The sequence below is a fragment of the Impatiens glandulifera genome, chromosome 9, assembly GCF_907164915.1.
Source record: "Impatiens glandulifera chromosome 9, dImpGla2.1, whole genome shotgun sequence".
Taxonomy (NCBI): Eukaryota; Viridiplantae; Streptophyta; class Magnoliopsida; order Ericales; family Balsaminaceae; genus Impatiens; species Impatiens glandulifera.
In genome coordinates, this window is record NC_061870.1 from 7,893,578 (window position 1) to 7,905,241 (window position 11,664).

The following is an 11,664-nucleotide window of genomic DNA, read 5'->3' on the forward strand; positions in this document are numbered from 1 at the left end:
TAGATATCTCATTTTTTTAGTTCATTTTATAAGAGTTTCCTACCCTACTTCCGGTCAATAGAGTGTTACCTTGTTGATCCTTAACTAGGCATGCATGAGTTTGAAAATAAACAGAAAATCCATTATCACATAATTGAGTAATGCTGATCAGGTTATAGCACAATTTTCAACAAGTAACACGTTATTGATGGTTAGATCACCATGGATAATCTTACTCTTACACATGGTCTTACCCTTGCGGTTATCCCCAAAAAGTGATCTTTAGGGCCTGAGCATTATGTTATTTCAATTAGAAGCCGTCTATCTCCAGTCATGTGTCTGGAACACCCATTGTCTAGGTACCAGACTGAATCCTCCAGGAAGTCAACCTACACAAAAACATATTTACAATGTTTTGGTACCCACATTCACCTGGGTCATCGGTCAATCAGTCCCTTAGGGATCAATATTTGAGTTATCTTGATGGATTTCCCATTTTGTGTTGTGATTAATGCGTATGATTTAGGATTAGCAGACGTCTTCCTGCTAGTAGTTATTCCCTAAACCTTAGAGGATAGTTTTTGTTTAAAACTCCTTGACTTCTTGTCATGTTTTAGTTTGCCAGACTTGCTGGCTGCTTTCTTCTTAAGTTTTAGCCAGCTAAAAATTGGCGGAATATGAATAATCTCATCCTTTAATGTTAGATCCTCACAACTTGGATCAATTCCATTATCAATTAAACTCCCTTTGATAAAGTTTATAGGCTTAAATTTGCCTGTTGTTGAGTTTAACTTCTTACAGGATTTGTCTGAGTCATTACTGTCAAACTCTAAACCGGATTTGCATCTGGCAGGCCTCAACATACAAATTTACTGTCTGATAGCGTCTCTAGACTTTGTCTAGGAACTGACCACATATGTCAAACGTTGGTTTTCAGAAAATAGGGTTTTAACCTTTTCTTTGAGCGTCTCATTCTCAAACGAGAGCTCAACTACTTTGTTTTCAAAAAAATTTGGTTTAGAAAAGGAGAGTTATTGGCCTCATATTTTAATTTCATTTCATTAAATGAGTCAGATAACTTTTTTTACTCAATGACCATGTCATTGAGTGCAATAGTAACTCATCTTTCGTAAAACATTTTGATGAGAAGTCGAATACCTTTGATTTGTCGTCTACCATCAAGCATATGACAACTTCGTTATCGCTTTCTCCAGATGAGTCCTCTGAGTCAATATCGATCCACTTGGACTTACTTTCAACACTTATAAGAACCTTCTTCTCTATTCGGTTCTTCTTCGTTTGAACATAACCGCCATAAATTTGAATTAGCTTCTCCCATATTTCTTTAACGGGGGAGCGAGACTTGATCTCACTAAATATGTTCATGTTGATCGACTTGAACAAGACATCTTTGGCAACATTATCCATGTTGTTCATCATCTTATCTTCAGTTGTCCAGCTACATCTTGGCTTCTCAATCTTTATGGGACCATTAGAGATGACATTCCACATGTCACAATCAAGGAAAGCCAAATGAGCTTGCATTCTCATCATCCAATAATCGTAGTTTTCTTTTGAGAGCACAGAAATTTGGTTTACAACAGACATGATTAAGGTTCTTGTTGCTTGAAAATAGAAAACGAGGCTCTAATACCACTTAATAGGATTGGTGTAACCAATAGAGACTAGGGTTCTGGCTATTGATAACAGCTTACGACATACGATTCGATTTTAACTTTATTAGAAGTTAAAATATGTTTTTATTCTTCACAAATCCTTCTAACTCTTGAAACGGTTTCAAGTACGGAAGTGTTCGTCGGATTTGAAGCTTTAAACCAATGAAAGATGAATGAAAGAAAGTAAAGCACACAAGGAGTTGTTTATGAATGTTCAGAGCAAACCCTCCTACGTCACCCATTCTTCCACAATAGAAAGAATTTCACTAAACTCTTTGAATCAAATACAGTTTACTAAACTAGTTAACACTCTACTGAACAGAATAATCTATGTTCAAGTTACAATATTATGAACAATATTATCATAGTTAGACAATGTTTTGATTCTTTCTCTCTTGAGCTTGAATGATGTAAAAAATCAGTAAGTGCAAGAGTAAGCTTGTAAGTTTTTGTCACCGGCAGATCAGTGATTCGCCTGTTCTCCTTAAGAATCTATTTGTAGTAAAAGGATATCAACGGTCGAATCTTCTTCATGGACACGTGAAAAGCATCCATTGGAAGCCACCCATAGTACAAGAGTACAACAGACTCTAAGCAAATGGATCACAGCCGTACCGAACTGCTAGTGCGCCGAATATCCTCTATGATATTGTCTTGTACTAGACAAACTGTTGGAAGGACATTTGCGTATTTGGCCTTCGTTCATTGGATATAATTAGCTAGCTTGTCAGACTATACAGGAGTGAGTGGAGCAGAGTAGCAGACAACTAGTTGATTGTGGGTAGACGTATGCTAACTTCAAACGGCTGCTGAAGCGATACATTAGACGTGCTCCATTAGACTGCCAAGTCTAAGAGAGTTAGACGTCAACGTCTAACTGCGTGTTGCATTAGACCACCAAGTCTAATGAAGTTAGACTACAACGTCTAACTACGCATCACTTCAGACTTGTCTGAAGGAGTTAGACTTCAACGTCTAACTACGTTACCCATTAGACTACCACGTCTAATGGAGTTAGAATTCAACGTCTAACTATGTATCTATTAGACTTCAACGTCTAACTACGTATCTGTTAGACTTCAACGTCTAACTACGTATCACTTCAGACTTGTCTGAAAGAGTTAGACGCCAACATCTAACTACGTTTTTTATTAGACTACCACGTCTAATGGAGTTAGACTTCAACGTCTAACTACGTATCTGTTAGACTACAACGTCTCACGACATTACCCATTAGACTACCACGTCTAATGGAGTTAGACTTCAACGTCTAACTACGTATCTATTAGACTGCTACGTCTAACTATGTTACCTATTAGACTACCACGTCTAATGGAGTTAGACTACAACGTTTAACTTCGCAACACGTCTATTTAGCCTACTTAGACCACGTCTAATATGGCATAGTCTTATGCACGTGCACAAAACAAATAGACAAACTTAGCTTCATTTTTAACTAAGTTTTAAACACAATTAAGTTTTAATCACATATCATTAAAATAAAGTTGGCATAAAATACGCTTATTATCTTAATAATTTTATTCAAAATAATTTGACCCAACAGAACGGTAAGTGGACACGAGAAGGACAAGAAGGACATTTCGCAGGACAAAAATGCCCTTTTTGCAAGGTTTATCAGCTGTGGTCCATTTTTGGAATTACACCCATCAGGGCCATTTCGTCAAATTTCCCTTTCATGGTGTAAAGAGGTTTTTCACTTTTTAAATATATATATATATATATTATAATAAAAATAACTAATTTAAAAAAAAAATTAAATATACATATTTAAATATAACCAACACGTTTATAAAAATAAAAATAATAATTGAAATGTATAAATATATATATTTAATAATGAGTTCTAATTGTTTAAATATAAATTAAATAAAAATATATATAAACCAAGTTCAAATTATCTTAATATTTTATCAACCAAAATTTTATTATTTTACAAAAACAAAAAAAAAAATATTATAAATAAATTTGATGTTAAAAAATAAAAATATTAATACTCTAAATCCACCTTAATAAAAAAACAATAAAAATTTAAATATGTTAGTTTTAAACGGCTTGGTCTGGTCTGTCTGCCCTGCACACTACCCATCCGTTCATTTAGTGACTGGTTCGGTCTGACCCCTCTGTCTCTCTCTCTCTCTCTCTTTGTTCCTTTGATGATTGCTCATCTCTTTTGACCTTCTCTTCCCCTTTCTTTCTTTAGATACGCATCTGATCCTCTTAATTGTTCAAACCATTTCTCTCCCTCTCTTGCGCCTCTATTCTATCTCCACTTTCTCCATCAGATTAACTCTAATTAGGATTGGAACTTCCTACTGAGATTTACGTGTTTTCCTGCCGCTTCATTCGATTCACCATTCTCATTGCTCATATCCACCAGAAGCTTTCACATTCTTTATTTTGAGACACTACTCCGTTGATTCTACAACACCACCATTACGGTTCCAGCTCGATACTTTCGACGCTGTGAACCTTGGAGATTTTCTTTCTTCCAGAGTTAAATACACCGCTCAAGTCTTTTTTATTTCTATTCGACCGAGACAATGTTGGGCCCTGGATTGCAGTTTGGAAGAAGTCGGGAAGATGATCGGTTCTACAATCCAGCTAAAACTCGCAGGAGTCATCACAATCAGATAGGTCAAGATAATCTTCTCAGAGCTAAGACCGATGTCACCGCTCATAGTCAATTTCAAAATTATTCGATCAAGGATAAGTTCCTGGTTTCTCCAGGAGTTAGAGAAAAGAAAATTAGTGACGAGCCTGAGAACCAAACTAGTGCAGAAGCTCCATCGCTTTGTAATCTTGAGAGGTTCATGGAATCGATCACTCCGACTGTTCCTGCTCAATATCACTCCAAGGTAGTTAAATATGTTCTCTTCATTTCAAGTTCCACAATTTGTTTCAATTATGTAATGTGTACCTGCCTGATGATGACAGACAACTACGAGGGATTGGAGATGCAGCAACGTGGATCCTCAAACGTACTTTGTGTTAGGTGATTTGTGGGAGTCATTTGGTGAATGGAGCGCATATGGCGTTGGTGTGCCATTAGCTATGAAAGATATAGATGGCGTAGTTCAGTATTATGTCCCCTATTTATCTGCTATACAGATATACTGTGACCCTTCAAAGAGCACGAGGAAATCAAGGTATACTTGATTTTCTTCTTGTTCGTGTCTTCAGTGAAGAATTAACAAATGTAGACCCCTTGATATTCACTATGATTGGCTTCTGTTTATAGTGTTTCTTTTTAATCTCAAATATAAACCAGAGCTTCTATATAGCCCTGAAATGTAAACAGCTGCCCAAGTGGCCCATTGGGAGAGAAACATTGATATTAGTGTATAAATCTTAGTTCCTCATAGGCAGTCAATCTATTCTGGATCAATGATTACTAACTCTCATTTGATTGGAGTAGTACAAATCCACCATTTGAGATATTTGTGGCTGGAATTTCATATGCATTTTTATTTTCTTCTTCCCTTAACTCACTTTTATCCTTTCCTTTTAGTCGAAGGTTTTGGACATTTTATATCTGATGATCATCTTCTCTAGAGGTGGTCGGTCTCTCTTTCCCCTCCTATGGTTTTTACCTTTCTGCATTGTCTTTCTTTTACTCTCTTTTCTGGTAGGCAACCAAACTTCTACAACTTAGCCTACTAATATTAATATGCAGTGCGCCAATCATCATTGTGAAGTTCCAACTGAACTTCTCTGGAGCAAAACATTACAGTTGAATGGTTTACTTGAGGATATATAACTTATTTCCCCCCATAACAATGATATATCCTAAGCAAAAGTTTCCATATCATGAAGTTCTGGCATAGTTGTTCAACATGTATATCAGTTTTTATTGTCAAGCTTCTTCTAGTAAATCTGCATTGCTTCTTATGGTTGCTAGATGTCCCATTCATTGTGGTAAATAAATAATCAATATGCACTATTCTTCTCACACATATAATGTCTATCAGGGATTAGCACAAGTGCGTGGTATTATTTGTAAGTCTAAAAAAAATGCTAAGAAAAAAAGTGTTCTTTTTGGTAGAAATGTGCTCCTAATGTGACAGTTTAAGATGGAGTTACCTGGATTTAAATGTCAGCTACAGCTTTCAAAGTCATGGTGAATATATATAAAAATATACATATATATTTTTTGAAATTAAAGTTTTGTAAAAGTATAGTTCTGGTGGTTTGTGACTTCATATAGTATAAACAGGAATGAAAGAGAGAAAAATATCTCATAGTACTCCAGTCCAGAAGAAAGGAGAAAATAGAGAAAGTAAAGGCTAAAGAGAAAACCACAAGATCCATCCTCAAGTTCCACAAAAGAAATTTCAATTAAAGAAACCCTGACCTTGTCCACCTTGGTGAATTTTGTTAGCGATTGATAATGTTCTAGGGTTTCATTGTCCTTCCTCTTAAATCGACTCTTCTTGCCTGCTTGACTCCTGGTTGTATCTGCCTTGTTTTGGCGAGTTCATCTGCTACTGATTAGCGAGATTTGTTCACTATGTATCTTAGTTGATCAGTGTTTCAATCGAGTTGTGAAGAGTTGATTTTTGCCCTGTTTCTACCATAACCTCAGGGGCCTTAATTTAGCTTTGATACCACTGTGGTGAAAGATTGATATTTAGGCAGACTTAGAATGAGTATGAGTCGGGAGGGTAAGGAGTATACCAGTTCAATCATACGTATGAAATGGGATCCAATCCTCTCCTATATAAGACATGGTGTAAAAACTATCATTTTAATTGACAAGAAAATAATCCAAACTGTTTTCCCAGAGGTTGTTATTGCAGCTACCATGGTTTGATCCTCTACCCTTAGTAGTTGGTATTCTCCTACATCTCTAGTTAGTCACGACAAAGTGATACTTGCTTCAATGAAAAAAGAAAACTAACATATTTTATTAAATCATAGAAATCATCTATTTTGACGCATGGTTATGTATTAGGTAAAGTATTTGTGCTCCCCCAGGGATTAGTCCAGGGCGCAAGCTAGCCCGGACACTATAGTCACACAAAAAAATATTAAGAAAATGCTATATTCATTTTTTGCCCTACATATATGCTAATGAAGTAATATTTATATTTTATTGCCTGAATATAAAAAGGCAAACCATTCAGGAATGTGACAGTGACTATTTTAGAGATTCGAGTAGTGATGGTAGCAGTGATTCAGAGCATGAAAGATGCTCGAATTTTGTGAGAGATCAAGGCAACTGTCATATAAATGGTGCTGGGATGGACAGGTTAACTCTAAGAGAACAACAACAGTCTACTCATCAAGATGGCGGTTTCTCAAGTGATGAGGGTGAATCCTGGAATAATCAAGAGTACCTACTTTTTGAGCATCTTGAACGGATACAGCCATATCATCGAGAGCCTTTAGCTGACAAGGCAAGTTCCCGTATTTTACTTATAATAATCTCATATAAATCCAAGTGATGTGGCGGTTATTATTTTGGTGATATAACAGATATTAGATCTTGCTCGTGGTTGCCCTGAGTTGAAGACGCTGAGAAGTTGTGATATATTACCTTCTAGTTGGATTTCTGTCGCCTGGTATGGTAGTTTCATATAAAATAATGTAGTTGTAGCTGTTGTGTTATATAAACCTTTAAAAATGTAATAATTAATAATGGGGGGTATTTATGTATTAGGTATCCTATATACCGAATTCCCACAGGCCCAACTCTGAAAGAACTGGATGCTTGCTTCTTAACCTTCCATTCTCTTCATACTCCTTCTCTGGCAGTTGCAGGTAATGAAAATAAGCACATTGCTTTCATCACGACTTTCATGGAAGTTCTAGTTTTGATTTATGTGGGTGTTGTTTTCTTTATTAACATTTGCAGGAGGGGCACAACAAAGTGCTTTTTCTCTTGGTGGTGATGTGCCTAAGATTTCATTACCAGCATTTGGTCTTGCCTCATACAAGTTCAAGGCATCATGGTGGGCACCATACAAAGAAGGAAAACTATCAAGCTCGCTTTTTCAGGCCGCCAGCAACTGGCTATCCTTGCATAAGGTCAATCATCCAGATTTTCTTTTCTTTTGCCGTAAATGAAAATCTGGAGACTTTTCAATCGTCCCCTCTGGGTTTAGGGTTTTGGAGGACTTTTCTTTTAGGGTGGATTTACATTTGCTTAGTGTTGATTATTAATGTGGGGACAAGTAAGTAGAGTGAATGAAAATTGCTGGAAATGAGAGAAAGCCAGAGGAGCAGGATTTATATAGAATCTGATTAACTACTGGATTTTGTAGATTATGTAGTAGGAATAGTAGTAGAAATTGTGGTAGTTTTGAGGTTTAGAGATATGTAGATGGCACACCATATTTATATTCCTCATGCCTTTTAGATGAACTAATAAGGTTTGGACGTGATATTACTTCTTTTCTAATACAACCATCATTCAAAATCCTCATAAATCAATAATGTCAAAATTTTACTCCCTTTTTATTTATTTTTCACAAAAAACAACGTAAAATGAAATGTAAAACACAATTATAGTTGATTTGACTAGTTTTGATTTTGTTTTAAAGTTGTCACCAGAATTTTTAATGAAAAATCAAGAAAAATATGTTGGGTTCAAAGATTAATCTGTGTTTTATCTTTCCATGTTTAAATGATGATCTCTTTTATTTAATTAACTTTGGATCTATAAATGCGTCTAAAGAGATAATTAATCATAAACATACCCCTAACTTTGTAACACTTTGTCCCTAGTCAATACATTCATGGTACATGCTAGAAAATAAACCTACATGTTAGCAAAAAGTCAATCCAAACGAGTAGAACTTAAAGCTATAACAATTGTGCGAGGATTTTTTAATACACGATTTCTTGGTCTACAATTGATCTCCCAAAATTTTTAAGGGATTTTCTAAAAAAACAAAACGTTTAGGGTCAAATTTGTCTTTTCCCCTTTATTTTATTTATAAATTTGTTAGGGTAAATTCGTCATTTCAATTTGTCTTTGGAATCTATGTGAAAGTGATCCCCCCTCATACCATGGAAGTGCTTCATTTTACGGAATTTGGATTTGGATCACAAAATCAAAAGCTGGCTTTAAAAAAAAACAGAAAAAGAACTAACTATGTGTGAAAGGGAAAAGAAGAATCTTCTACTTTCAATACACACAATTTTAAGCTTTTTTTAGCGCACTAAACAAAGTGACCGAAGCATCTATTTAGAAGTATGGCTACACTTGGTGGAATGAGAAAGAATCATCATTATATACTTAGACACTTCCAATGAGTGAGTCTCTTGGAAGGAGGCAATAATATTTGGGAGCTCATTGAAGTAGCAAAAGGTTGCAATCCAGATCTTCTGCTACCGATTGCCGTGTTCCCCTGTGGCGGATCAATCAGATTGCAGCATTATTATTTTAATAATAAAACAATCTGGATAGGAGACGGAGGGAGGGAGAATCCGGAATCCGGGTTTCATCCCGGGTTCACACAAAACGCCGTTAACGGCAGCGCCTGTTAACGCCAAGAAATTATATAATAATCATATGATACCCAGATAAGATATCTTCGCTCAGGGCACCGTGTCAGAGGGAAGGGTGAGATGCGATGGGAGCGAAGATTTCCACGCCCGTTGCCCTGACCCTCATGTAAACCCCCCATACCCAGCCATGAGAAGACCGTTTGCCTGCCATGAAAATACACTTACACGTCTATGTAAAGACCAAATTGACATGAATTTTATATTTCCGTTTATTAAATATTAATTTAATTTTTTGAAAATCACATGCAGCGATATAATATTCGCTTCAATTAATTCATTCAGATTCTTTTTGTTTTTTTGATTTAATTTTTTTTTGGCCTGGAGACCCTCAGGAGCGAAGATATATTTGATTCAATTAATTTTAATAATAACCTCATGTAAACCCCCCATACCCAGCCATGAGAAGACCGTTTGCCTGCCATGAAAATACACTTACCCGTGCATGTAAAGACCAAAATGACATGGATTTTATATTTCCGTTTATTAAATATTAATTCAATTTATTAAAGATCACATGCAGCGATATAATATTCGCTTCAATTAATTAATTCATAATCTTTTTGTTTTTTTTATTTAAATTTTTTGGCCTGGAGACCCTCAGGAGCGAAGATATATTTGCTTCAATTAATTTTAATAAAACTTCATGTAAACCCCCCAACCCACCCATGAGAAGACCGTTTGCCTGCCATGTGAATACACTTACCCGTGTATGTAAAGACCAAAATGACATGGATTTTATATTTCCGTTTATTAAATATTAATTTAATTTATTAAAGATCACATGAAGCAACCGAACAAATCTTCGCTTCAAGTACCATACTATTTTTTTTTATTAATTTAATATTTCCGTTTATTAATAAATGTTAATTCAATTAATTTAAAATGACATGCATGAAACGACCAAATATTCGCTTTAATTAGTTCACTCTCATTTTTTTTATTTTTTTTACGAGTAGACGATTGAAAGCGAATATTTCTTCGTTTCACACATTTTTAGGCTGACGTTCATGTAAAACCCCATTCCCTCCCATGAGAGGACCACTTGCCTGTCATGTAAATTCACTTACCCGTGCATTTACATCCCGCGAATAAATCTTCGCTTCGAATAATAGTTTTTATTTTCAATTTATTTTATGAATTTTTTTAAGAAGTTACGATATCGAACGAATATTTATTCGCTTCCATTACTTGTTGATATAATTTCAATTTCCCGCTACAATCCCACTCTCCATCATTTTCATTTTCCTAAGCAACTGTTCATATTCTTCTCTCTCTATCTCCCGGCGATCATCCAAACACTCAACGTCGAAACCCTAGAGATTTCTTTTATTCTACAAGGATTTCTTCTGAAGATGTCAGAGAACCAAGTCAACAACATGGAAGTGGATACCATCGACTCCCGAGAGGTCGTCTTACAAGTCTGTAGGAGCATAAACGAAAACGAAACTGCCCCCAATCCTGCATCCAACGTCAATCCCCGCAATAAACTAGAGACGTAGGTTAATCTTATTGTGTTTATACTAATTTTACACATGTTTATTCAATTTATTTAGTTGAATACTGATTTATGCTATCCCACCAAAAATAATCACATCGAGGTTTAATAACTTGGTTTATGAAAGGAAGAGGAAGAGAAATCCGAAGACGAATACGAAGTCGTCATCGACTGCTGAATCAGTTTCCACAGTTGCTGTCGAAGCTACTGATATTTCTGCAGGTACTCAACATTTTGATGAGATTATACCACCACCTTTTCCCCCTAAAAAAAACCCAATGTTATTCCTACCTCCACTCCAACAGTCGATCAAGAGTTACCAGAACCACCCCCAGAAACCACTAATCTTTCTCCGTGTACTACACCATTCGATGAAGAGTTACCACCATCTCCCTAAAAAAACAAAACCATGAAGAAACGTAAACTGACATTTCTAACAAGATCATCACCTCATGGCCTTGCTCAACTGATTCCTAAATTGAGCGTAGAACAGAGGGAAGCCGTGAAGCAAATCGGGTTTGGTTCTCTTCTTACAATGGGTGTCTCCAAGTGCTCTGCGCATTTTTCTAGACACGTAATCCAAGCTTTTGACCCGGATAAGAGTTCTCTGGTATTGGCCAACGGTGAGGAGATCCTTATCGATGAAGATCTCGTACAACTGGTGATGAACCTCCCTAGAGGGGCAATGAACGTAGTTGAGTCCGTTGGGGGGGACAAAACTAAGGACCCTGATTTTTATAATTTCTTGAGGGATTGGAAGACCAGATGGACCGGGGAAGACTCAAAAGCTCCCGAAACACTTTCTATGATCCCCAAGATATTAAGTAACACAAGTGCAGACAACGATTTCAAAATCGACTTCGTTGTCTTTATTGTCTCAAGTTTTTTATGTCCAGTTCAAAATTCACGAGCCAGGTAAACATGTATTCAAACCTATTATATATCTAATTGTATTTGTGAATACTGACACATGCATTTTTT

General features: G+C 36.0%; 1 protein-coding gene across 1 annotated transcript; it reads left to right on the top strand.

Annotated features, from left to right (window-relative positions):
* Window positions 1-3,775: 3,775 nt before the first annotated feature.
* On the top strand, window positions 3,776-8,059 carry LOC124913810. The gene is made up of 6 exons (XM_047454223.1): window positions 3,776-4,531; window positions 4,611-4,822; window positions 6,787-7,072; window positions 7,152-7,237; window positions 7,336-7,436; window positions 7,531-8,059. Exons 1-6 carry the CDS (start codon window positions 4,217-4,219, stop codon window positions 7,740-7,742), a joined length of 1,212 nt encoding a protein of 403 aa, XP_047310179.1. The 5' UTR covers window positions 3,776-4,216; the 3' UTR covers window positions 7,743-8,059.
* Window positions 8,060-11,664: the final 3,605 nt, after the last annotated feature.

Bases quoted from the DNA above. Each gene is read 5' to 3' on its own strand.
- LOC124913810 (XM_047454223.1), top strand. From the start codon at position 4,217: ATGTTGGGCCCTGGATTGCAGTTTGGAAGAAGTCGGGAAGATGATCGG. The intron at 4,532-4,610 runs GTAGTTAAATAT...TGATGATGACAG, and splicing joins CTGCTCAATATCACTCCAAG to ACAACTACGAGGGATTGGAG. The intron at 7,073-7,151 runs GCAAGTTCCCGT...GTGATATAACAG, and splicing joins GAGAGCCTTTAGCTGACAAG to ATATTAGATCTTGCTCGTGG.